Source organism: Mytilus californianus, unplaced genomic scaffold, assembly GCF_021869535.1.
Source record: "Mytilus californianus isolate M0D057914Y unplaced genomic scaffold, xbMytCali1.0.p SCAF_4, whole genome shotgun sequence".
NCBI lineage: Eukaryota > Metazoa > Mollusca > Bivalvia > Mytilida > Mytilidae > Mytilus > Mytilus californianus.
In genome coordinates this window covers 83,627,554-83,640,151 of record NW_026262690.1, presented here as the reverse complement: position 1 = coordinate 83,640,151, position 12,598 = coordinate 83,627,554, and the positions used below count along the sequence as shown (strand labels likewise).

General features: G+C 31.1%; 1 protein-coding gene across 1 annotated transcript in view; it reads left to right on the top strand.

Moving 5' to 3' along the window:
* Nucleotides 1–12,598, top strand: part of LOC127738736 (uncharacterized) — a 28,335-nt gene extending 15,737 nt beyond the window's left edge. Inside the window, exons 2-4 of the mRNA XM_052250076.1 lie at nucleotides 4,909–5,181; nucleotides 6,368–6,411; nucleotides 8,140–12,598. Coding sequence (XP_052106036.1) covers nucleotides 4,909–5,181; nucleotides 6,368–6,411; nucleotides 8,140–8,145 — 323 coding nt within the window. The 3' untranslated portion in view covers nucleotides 8,146–12,598. The remainder of the gene's footprint in view (nucleotides 1–4,908; nucleotides 5,182–6,367; nucleotides 6,412–8,139) is intronic.

Below are 12,598 nucleotides of genomic sequence, written 5' to 3'. Positions count from 1 at the left end.
TATAAAGGCACTTAGCTTTACAGTTAAATGTGTGACTCTATCTGGTATGTTTGGTGAAAAATTTATAGATTTTTTTCTTTTTAAATTTTATTTATGTTATCTTATTATATATATATTTTGGCTTCCTCCCGAATTGATAATAGGTATGTCAGAATTATTGATAGATGTGTCAGAGCGACACATTCAGTTTGGTATTCCAAGGACGTATATTAGATACACGTCCCTGGGTATTCCAGTGACATCCTGTCAACTAAAAATTCGTATTACACAATTATATAATACAGGTTCATGCATGGCCTCTTCATTGAGGTACCCGGTGTGCACAGGTAACATTTATTGAACCATATATTTGTGTCTAACGTTGTTTATCTTGTGTGTGTTTGAAAATTATCATTCCACCTTTTAATGAATGATGTTCTGATAATAATATCCACTATTTTTGCTGATAATAAGTTTAAAAAAATTATAAACATGACCTTTGAACATTTTTGTGAAATAAATATTGTTTTGTCATGATTCTGGACCATATTTTTGAAGAAAAAAAAATTCTTCACGCAAATACAAGCTTTTCTCGATTGGCAAACATGCAGATATATAAAGTAATGCAGCACTTATAGTCACTATCAATATTAATTCATTGAAGATAAGAGAGCCCCTTCTATGTCTAATGTTCCTATCTTTATAAGGATTAGGACGACAGGGGAAAAAGGAGCGGAGATAGAGTGGCATAGTGAAAAAAAAATAACCGAATAGAGAACAATATAGAGAATGATCGACGAAAAGCGAAATAGTTATTGTAAAGGAGCGGAGATAAAGAGAGGCATAGTGAAAAAAAATGTTTGCTTGACAAAGTTATTGCTCGCTTTGATATTTTTAGTTATACAAAATCACACATCGTGTTCCTAATTGGTATTCACATGCACTAACTTGATGCTGGGAACAGTATATTAATATATATGTTCCTGCTTGATGTGTTAAGTTTCTGCATAGCATGGTTAAAAATAATTAGTATCCCATTTGTTATATTGTAGTGTCAAGGTGTTAATTTGTTAAATTTATTTAGTTTGTTATTGATTGTGTAAATAAGAATAAATCTGTATAAAAACTTCATACCATTTTAGTGATTGCCTATAGGCGTTTGATTATTTTTACATTTAAGATATATATATATATTTAGAACCTTTCATACATCTTAAAGTAAAAGATGCGTGTCTGAGTTAAACGACACAAGAACCCTGTAATACTAGTACGAGAGTATAGCATGTAAACTTTTCTACTCAATATGGTTGTATTGGAAATCTTTTTCATACAGATTGACAACTCATGGTCCGACATGCATGTAATATTTGCCACATGACGCTCATAGTTCTTTCTACCATCATCATCTTATTCATTAAATATTGCTGTAAACATCGATGGTTCACACCAAAACAAAATGTGAGTAATATACCTTCAGATCTTCTCCGTGGTATACACTTGTGAAATACATAGACGAAATTCGGTATTGAAGTGAATCTACATCTCACAAACACGATTTTTGAATTACGATTTTGAGTGAACACCCACCAAACCAATACAAACGTATGGCAAGATATAACCATGCAGGCATTTAGTTTTCGTCAGACACAAGATAAATAATCACTCTCATAAACGTATATATGCATGCAGTTTCAAATAACAAGAACAAGCGGTCGATGCCTATAGATCATTGTAAAGTCCGTTTACTAACTGTTCAGAGTCAGACATGTCAATAGTTCATTCTTGGAACCTTCATATACCCCATCCGACGATGGGAACTCTTTCTGATAGTGTTGACAACATAAGCTTGTTTATCTGTACAAGTGGTTGCATGGCCTCTCCTGCCCCAACAAACAAATACGCTACTAGTCTGCTATCTCTGGAGCTCATCCTCAATGGCGCATATACGTCAGGAAACTTACAAGTATACTAGTAAAGATTGTTGCAGGAACAACGAGGTTGGGACGAACTGTTCTAAAATCGTCAATATCAGTAATACATTACTAAGATATGCCTTTAATTACAACAACTGTATTGCTAATTTGGATTAATGACGGCTATCCTAAAAAAAATCCTCAAACAAATTAATGTATTAGTTTAGATTTATAATGTATGTATATTCATTAATGAAATAAACGATAATTGGTATTCTTTTCACAAATAATTTGTCTAAGTGATTGTCAAATGAATTTAATAATGTAAGAATGAAATGTTAATAAGAAAATTAAAAAAAAATCATGCATGTTGTACTGTTGAATTTTTTCAATTAAAAACTTTAAATATGCGATAGTTTTAAGATTGTTAGCATTTAAACATCGCCAGATTTAAATACAAGCTAAAGAATTCCGGTAAAGTAAATTAAACAGATGTGCAATGATTATTAATTGGGAAATGTAACATTTAATTTTTAAGATTAAAAGTACTATTCTTTTAACTTCATATCTTAACTTTATGCTAATTGCATAGAACATAACCGAAAATTGTTCCATTTTAATATTGTAACACTTCCGGAATTAAAAAGTTGAATGTTAATTTTCAATTTATTTATACAATTTAATTATTGTTTCTCTATTGTCATCGGGTATTTCATCTGGGTATATTAAACACGCTATACTCTTTCTGTTAATCCATTCAAAATGACAATATTCACACCTGTGTACGCCTGAGGCTAAATTGCTGCAAGGTAAAGTTCAAACGAATTCTCTTCAAATCGAGAAATAAACAATGACTTTACAAAATAATATACACACTCTGTTCACAAATATTTTGCATTGAAATGGTTATCAAAGTTATAACGGTAAATAAAACTTAAAATATTTTCAGTTCAATATCAGTAAAAATGTTCTATAGATATTTTATGAAAAAATCTGAATAATTTATAAAATTAATTCGAAAATATTTATATTAAGTTAACTTCATATAGGAAGTTTTATTCAATCAATACAAAACGGTACACACATATTCATTTTCTTTCATTCTTATATTGTGGTTATTAACTACGACCAACGGTCATCTGTGCGCTTTTAATTATGTAAAATTCTGATAAGCAATTAAGACTTTAACAGATTTTATTTTTTCCCATGATTCAACAAATCGGGTTAAAACGTCACAACCCAGTGACGTAGGTCAACCAAAAAAGTTACAAATACTTGATTTTCTCCGTTATTAGAAAGAATATAAATTTAAAACTTTGTGAATTTGTTTTTTATGTTAAGATGAACATATTTAGGTGATAAGTAAAAAATCGTGGACTTTCCCTTTAACGTTTCTAAGTTTTGGGGTTTTTTTTTCTTTAAAATTTTCCATTTTAAATTGGTTATTTCTGATTTATATATAAAAGCAAATGATAATGATATGGTTTGAATAGGTAAATTAAAAAAATTTAAGTTCTTAGACCACATTCATTCTGTGTCAGAAACCTATGCTGTGTCAAATATTTAATCACAATCCAAATTCAGTGCTGTATCAAGCTTGAATGTTGTGTCCATACTTGCCCCAACTGTTCAGGGTTCGACCTCTGCAGTCGTATCAAGCTGCGCCCAGCAGAGCGTTTTATTTCTTCTCAAATTGCTTGTTTCAGTTCTTTTAAAAAGTCTGTGTCTGATTTTGTAAATTTTTTTATTTTTCAATGCCAAAATTACTTAAAAAGGTGATTCTGAAATCACCTGTATAAGTAGTACCCCTCAATGTCTATTGTATTTTTACTCTTATTCATAGATACAATATTACAATATTATAACAGATTAACAGCCGTTGAAAGATATATATATGATTTGAGAAGTAACCTTTTTCCCTTGGAACAAGTATCCCTCTTTTCCTTTCTATATGTAAGTCATGTAAGTTATAAAAGTAAACCTTTCTATACGTAAGTCATGTAAGTTATAAAAGTAAACCTTTCTTTACGTAAGTCATGTAAGTTATAAAAGTAAACCTTTCTATACGTAAGTCATGTAAGTTATAAAAGTAAACCTTTCTATACGTAAGTCATGTAAGTTATAAAAGTAAACCTTTCTATACGTAAGTCATGTAAGTTATAGCAGTAAAACACTCAATAAAAAACATGCTCTGTACAGCTGCCACCAAGATGACCACTAACTTGAAATAGGAATTAAAAGACATGAAAGATGGCACTTGATTTGGAAAGCAAGGGCAAAAAGGGCTCTCGATTACAGAAAAGCTAGTCTGGTAAAAAAAAAGTCAGAAACAACACTCCTTACTGTTTACATATCAGAAGTCTCATCACAAATTTAGTTTAAATTTTCAGTATTTGTGAGAAGCCCTTATTTTTAAGTTAAAAAAGCTTCTTGCAGGATCCTTCTCTGAGGTCAAGAAACATATATTGTCTTCAGTCATGGTATATGAAGTGCTTAGTTCGAATAGGGCAAAATTATATTCAAAACAGATTTGAATAAGAATTAACATAGATATATAGATTTCTAAGATGACACTCTTTGGCTTTGTAAACAAAACCTTGTTCCAATAGAACATTAGATATTTTGAACAATGCCTGAGGTCAAAATAGAAAATTTTGATGGTGTTGCTTTTGCTTAAAGTATTTATATGTATCTGTTCACTTTTTATGTGTGAAACGGTTGGTTTTATAGAGTGTTTGTTGCTTCTTTAAATAAATGTGGCTGTCTCAATTATGTCTTATAGGTCAGCTTCTAAATACAAAAATTCAGAATTTCCTATTAGCATCTAAATGATTCTATCATGCTATGTTCTATGTACATTTTAACATGGGTAGGCCAAGGCTTGGTAAAAAAATATTGACAAATATCAATGCCTACCAATGTTAAAATGAGCATAGAGCATGGCATGAAAAAAATATTTATTTAGTAAGAAGCTAAACATGAAAATATGATTTAATGCAGAGAAAATATTTTTCAGAAAAGACAAAACAGCTGTTGTTTACAGGAGCTCAGAAACAATTGGATGATATCAATATAGATGCTAATGAAAACTGTGCTTCGATCCCAAACCAAAATGTTTCAGGACAAATGTGCTTAGACAATACAGGACATATAGTTCCCCCATCAGTACCCTCTGTACAGCCTCCCACACCAACTGATGATGATAATGATGAGGATGGTATGGATGTTGATGCAGTTCTAGTAGATACAAATACAAATAAGAAAATATCAGATTTTTTCACTGTCAAAAGTATGTACATAATTATTTACAAGTTTTTTTGTGACAACAATAACTTTGTCAATCCATTATGGAATTTGATGAAATTTGGACAGAAGCTTTATACACTACCACAAAATTTTTTACGTTCATATTATGTTATGGCGATGTCTGCGTCTGCATCCGAAGACATTTTGGTTCGCCGACAATATAAACTTGAGTATAAGTGTATGGATCTGTATAAAACTTTAGCACAAGGTTTCATAACACTATAGGAAGGTTGGGATTGATTTTGGGGGTTATTGTCGTAGCTATTTAGTAATTAAAGGCCAAAAAGGGACCAAAAATAAGCATTTTTCTTGTTTCAGGACAATATATTGTGTATAAGTGTATGGATCTCTATGAAATTTTACCACAAGATTCTATACCTCAAAAGGAAGGTTGTGATTGATTTTGGGGGTCATGGCCCAAACTATTTAAGAATTAAGGCCCAAAAAGGGGCAAAAAAAAATCTATCGATTGCTAATTAATTGTGTCACAAGGTTTTATACCATAAGAGCAAGGTTGGGATTGCTTTTGGGGGTTAGGACCCTAACGGTTTAGGAAAAAGGGGCCAAAATCAATACTTTTGTATTTAGAAGAACACATGCTTTTATTGATTTACACAATCAGCATCCCCTTTTTTAACAAGTACAAGGTTACACCTTTAATCATAAAACAGAACATAATTTCATGCCAAATAACAGGAGTTATTGATCATAATGAATCTCATTAGCAGTTTAAAAGTAAATACTTGAATATCTACTGCAACTTAATAATCTGACATTGGCATGATTGGAATTATGACAAATTACAAATGACAATTAATGAAAATATTGGTTATTCTATAATGAAATGAATATAATAAACAATATATCAGTCTATTCACTATTCCTTACAATGAAATGTAGGAATGAAATATTGTCGATCACGACATGCTGGGTTTTGTCCTGGTGAGAGTTCCTCCATGGTTAAATTTTCATCCATGGAGATAACCAGCATGTATGCATTTTGAAAAAAAATATGATAATACTCTTATGTACACAGTATTACCCTCCACATTTGTAGTGTATTTTTTGGTGCACAAATTTATTTGATATTTGAAGAAAAATATATATGCAAACTGAAACCCTAATCAAATTCAGAATTAATCAAGCTTAAAAACATTTACTCATTTTAGATATTGCAGAACAAAGACAAAAAGATATTCCACAGAAACCATCAGTAAGTTATAAATGAATAAAGAAAATGTGAAATATATATAGAAATTGTTATAAAAAAAGTAAGAAGATAGTTATACCAGGGAGGCAATTCTAACAAGAAATAAAAGAAGAACAGACATTACCATTACGAAAAGACAAAGGAAATGAAATGGCAAACTACAGATTCTCACTTTTACCGTTCAGAAGCAAAGGTCCATTTATTGTCTTGCCTTGACGGAATCAAAAAGCGAGACATAGGTATGCTGTTTCCGGCGTCTGCAGCAATGGCGGAGGCGTCAACAATGTATTAGTTTGAGATTAGGTCTAGTTCATGGTGAACCACTAGTGGTAGGTCAATGATATTTGGTATGCAGTTGTATTAGCATTGGCACATCTCATTACCATGGAGATTATTTGGCCCCACCCCCTCAGTCAAGTTCTATTGACTTTGAAACTTTGCTTAGTTTACATGTATTAGTTTGTGATTAGGTCAGTTTATGGGGAACCACTAGTGGTAGGTCAATGATATTTGGTATGCAGATGTATTCACATTGGCACATCTCATTACCATGGAGATTACTTAGCCCTGCCCCCTCAGTCAAGGCCTATTGACTTTGAAACTTTGCTTAGTTTACATGTATTAGTTTGTGATTAGGTCAGTTTATGGGGAACCACTAGTGGTAGGTCAATGATATTTGGTATGCAGTTGTATAAGCATTGGCATATCTCATTTCCATGGAGATTATTTGGCCCCGCCCCCTCATTCATGGTCTATTGACTTTGAAACTTTTGCTTAGTTTTCATGTATAAGTTTGTGATTAGGTCAGTTTAAGGGTAACTGTTAGTGGTAGGTCAATGATAATTGGTATGCAGTTGTATAAGCATTAACACATCTCATTTCCATGGAGAATATTTGGTCCTTACCCCTCAGTCATGGTCTATTGACTTTGAAACTTTTGCTTAGTTTACATGTATTGGTTTGTGATTAGGTCATTTTAAGATGAACCACTAATGTTAAGTCAATGATATTCAGTATGCAAATGTATTGGCATTTGCAAGTTTCATTTCCATGGAGATTATATAGCCCCACCACTGATTATGGTTCATTGACTTTGAAACTTTTACATAGTTTACAAGTTAATGTTTGTGTTTAGGTTTGTTTAAAGGGAACGACTTATGAAAAGTCAATGGTATTTGGTTTGCAGTTGTATTAGCATTGGCACATCTCATTTCCATGGAGATTGTTTAGCCCTGTACCTTCAGTCATGGTTCATTGACTTTGAATATTTGCATAACTTACATGTTAAAGTATTGCTATTTTAATTTCAACATTTGCATTATCAAAATAACAAATAGGCGAGACATATTTCTGTGTTAACAGTTTATTTATTAAAAAAATGGCACTTTATGACGTTTCTGTGCCATTTCTTTAATATGAACTGTTCAACCAATTCTTATCAAATTATGATATACAGTTTATTGTTACTGATGACAAAATGGAGGTCAAGTATGATATTGACTATTTTCACTACTGTCGTTTAGGAGTTATGGTCCTTGATTGATGGGAAAAAAGCACTTTATGTCCTTTCCCTGTAATCACTACATTCCCTCTTATTAAGTTCTACAATTGTTACCTTCACAATGCAGAAAACCAAGTTTACTGTCAGTTTGGCTGCTCATTTCTTGTTTATTGGTTTTTTTAAAGCACTTTCGGATATTTTGTGTAAAACAATAATATACTTTGTTTCAGTTATGATAGAAAAAAGGCCAAGAAGAAATGGATAGTGATTTGGTTCAACAAACAGAAACATGTCAGGCTGCAAGATGATTTGACATACAATTTGTTGGCAAAGATGGACAGCATTTTATAGTTTTGTATTGTTAATTTTTTATGATACGGTTTTCAATCTCTTTGCTGTGCAATGCATTTATTTATTAGCATTCATCTTAGAGAATGGGTTAATTCTGGATATAATACCAAAAAAAATGTAAAATCATGTAAGATTCCACTTGACAATCAAACTGCTTTTATGGAGTATTAAATGAAAGGTAAAGATTATTGCCAATTTTAAGCTGAAAAAAATTTATTATCAGAAATTGCTGTATAGTGAGAATTGAATATTATTATCAATTATATGATTGTTCCTTTTTAAATTACAGTTAAAAATGAAGTCTTTCTTTTCACTCTAATTTTGAGGACATAAAAAATGTTCTAATATGTACTTAGATAAAATATGCTGCTGTTATGTGTGTTGTTGTAAATGTTTCTGTATTATATTGAAAATCATGGTAATTTGAACGAATATCTGTAATATTGAACATAAAGTTTTTTTAAAACATTTTCTAAAATTTAACAAATTTTCTACATACTTTTTTTTTTTCCAAAGTTTGCAGAGGAAATTAGAATATTTATTTGTACATGTTGATTACGTTGTAATTATGTATGACATGGATTAAAGACATCTTTGCCCCTTAAAAAACTACTAATTGCAATAAATTGCATATGTAGTGTTTATTTCATTTGTTTTTATACTTGCAGCGAACTAGATAACAATAGTTCCCACAATTTAGTGCTATTTTTCCAAGTATGCAGCTGATCTTTTTTTTGAGAAATTAATGCTATTTGGAGAAGATGGTTAAGGGATTTTTTTGCTTGTTGACAAATAATTTTTATTAGGATTTTGTCAATTGAGTAGAAGTTCTTTACTTGTTTTTTGTCGAGCCTGCGACAGAAAGCTCGACATAGGGATAGTGATCCGGCGGCGGCGGCGTTAGCTAACTTCTTAAAAGTTTTATATTTTAGAAGGTGGAAGATCTGGATGCTTCATACTTTGTATATGGATGCCTCATGTTACGAAGTTTCTGTCAGTCACATGTCCAATGTCCTTGACCTCATTTTCATGGTTCAGTGACTACTTGAAAAAAAAATAAAGATTTTTTGTAATGTTAAATTCTCTCTTATTATAAGTAATAGGATAACTATATTTGGTATGTGCGTACCTAACAAGGTCCTGATGCCCGTCAGACAGTTTTCATTTGACCTCGACTTCATTTTATGGATCAGTGAACAAGGTTAAGTTTTGGTGGTCAAGTCCATATCTCAGATACTATAAGCAATAGGTCTCGTATATTCGGTGTATGGAAGGACTGTAAGGTGTACATGTCCAACTGGCAGGTGTCATCTGACCTTGACCTCATTTTCATGGTTCAGTGGTTATAGTTAAGTTTTTGTGTTTTGGTCTGTTTTTATTATACTGTATGCAATAGGTCTACTATATTTGGTGTATGGAATGATTGTAAGGTGTACATGTCTAGCTGGCAGGTGTCATCTGACCTTGACCTCATTTTCATGGTTCAGTGGTTATAGTTAAGTTTTTGTGTTTTGGTCTGTTTTTCCTATACTGTATGCAATAGGTCTACTATAATTGGTGTATGGAATGATTGTAAGGTGTACATGTCTAGCTGGCAGGTGTCATCTGACCTTGACCTCATTTTCATGGTTCAGTGGTCAAAGTTGAGTTTTTGAGTTTTGGTCTTTTTTTCTAATACTATATGCAAGAGTTCAACTATATTTGGTGTATTGGAATATTTTATGATCTAAATGTCAGTCACGCAGGTTTTATGTGACCTTGACCTCATTTTCAAGGTTCATTGCTCAGTGTTAAGTTTTTGTGTTTTGGTCTGTTTTTCTTAAACTATAAGCAATAGGTCAACTAAATTTGTTGTATGGAAGAATTGTTAGCGGTACATGCCTGCCTAGCATGGTTCATCTGACCTTGACCTCATTTTCATGGTTCATTGGTCAATGTTTAGTTTACTTGGTTAATGTTAAGTTTATGTGACAGTTGTAATAAAGCTTTATATTTAGGACTATCAACATAATATCAATGATTAGTAAAGAAGGCGAGACATTTCAGCGTGTGCACTCTTGTTTTTATTTTATGGAATAGTTTCCTAATAGATGTATTTACACTTGTATGCAAATTTGTCTGCCTTTACTTAAAATCACACAAGTTCCCGTAAAATTTGACATCTCAATTAGAAAGTGATTGTTGCTTGACGTCAGAAGGTTATTCGGAGCAGATCTAAGGTCATTCGGAGAAAATTCAGCTAAATACCAAAAGTGTAAATACGGTTATAGAAAAATTACTTTATTACTTCACAGTCTTTTTTTAATTATTTCTTTCCTTCTGTTGATTTAGCTTATATGAAATATGATAGATTTAAATTTGTATGGTAACTTATTTAATTAACATCATCATATGTTAAGAATTGTTTTTTCTCCTAATCATCATCATACATTTTCATAACATTATTTTTTTTATTTTGAAAATTCCATGCACATGTAAATAAAACTTATTGTAAAGAAAGGTCACACTTCTGTAATATATCAAGGCTTAGTAACAATTCCATTTGAAGTCTATAAATTTTCTAAAATAAATGAATAAAATTAAGATTTTGGAATTCTTTTTTTTTAAATTTAAACATTATACTTAACATCCAATAACAAAAGTATAATGTATACAAGCTGAAGCCCCGCCTATCTATTGATTGCAGATGTCAATCTTAATTACAATGCTTGAGCCAACCAAACCTTTAAACTACAAGCGTTAGGAAAATAGCTCTAAAGTGTTGATTTCTTCAGATATTTTAAATTGTTCATCTTGTTGGTCATTTGACAGATTTCTGTTCATCATCTATTTTGACGTTCTTCATTAACATGGTATGCCTCATTCCTGTTTAGAATCATGTATTTCATTAGTAGTCAACATGAATTTTCATAGTACCATAAGAAACTTTAATATAAATATTCATATATTTATTATTTATTTAAGTTTTTGTGAATTTTGCTGGTTTATGTCAGATTGGATTTGGTAGATGTTGATTTGTAATTAAGTATTGTGGCCTAATGTTGTTATTGCCTCTAAACTCACCCATTAATGTCATTTCATAGTGTGCATGATTTAAAATATCAGTGTGTTCTGTTAATTTGTTGACAATTTGTTCCAAACATGTAATGTTATTGCCATTTTTTGCATGGTGCAAGATTATTTTGTTTCAATTTTGACTTTGCTATTTTAAAGAAAATGTGTTGCCAATTTATTTAAATAAAATTTGTCAGGACCCATGTCTACCCGGCTTGGTGTCAATTCCAAAGACTTATTCCATGAAAAGATGGTCATCCAAAGAGAAGCTTTCTCAATCAATTATTCACCATTTTACACTATACATAAAAAGTAATCCCAATATTTACAGGCATAATGTAAAAAATGTTTGAATGATGCATCATGGATCACACCTGAACACGGCATAAACATTTTTACATTTCTTTTATTTGGTTATATTTTACCTCCTTGCAATCTTTTTATCTCTAAACTAATAAGTGTTATTTATTAAAGTACTGTACATTGTCTTTTGAAATACTTACTGAACTGAAATAATGCTGAATTAGCAAGAAATTTTTCTTTCAATCATTTAAAAAAAAAATGTTCTTTCATAGAACTTTATTGCTTTTTCCTTGGAGTTTCGTATCGGATTCGATGGAAGAATGCAATTTTTACAACAGAAAATTTTTAGGAACTATGATGTCATAATTGTATTCAGATCAATGAAAACTGAGAATAACTTTTTGTAATCAAAATAAACAGCAGGACAGAACATTGGCTAAGAGTTGGTAAAATCCCTGTAATGTTAGTTTGAAGCAATGAACACGATTGACTTTGAAGATAGAACAAACATTATAGAAAATTCGTCAATTTAGGTGGTAATTAACACAACAGGGAGATAACTCTGTAAAATCAGTTGAATGTTTTAATCACGTTCTATTGTTAAGGAAATATTAAGCTTCTCAATGATCAAAATTAGTGTTTGTCAAACTGCTATATATCCAATGAATTTTTTCCAATAAAGTGTGTGGTTTAAGTTTTTTGAAATTTTTGTATGTTTGTCAAAGGGTCAAAGTAAATATTTTGTCAAAATTTTTTGAAAATTCAACGATCCAAATTAATTTTAGTCAAGGTGTTTGGTACCACCTTAAGGTTGTAACTTGGTTTGTGGATTGTTATGCCCACTATTGTTTATATTGTTTACCTATTATAAATCTATATTGTTATATATATGTACTGTGCTGATGTTGAGCAGGCAAAACAAAGTACTCATTACTGTTGTAAGTATTATGTTTCTTGACAATAAAATTATAGGTATTATCA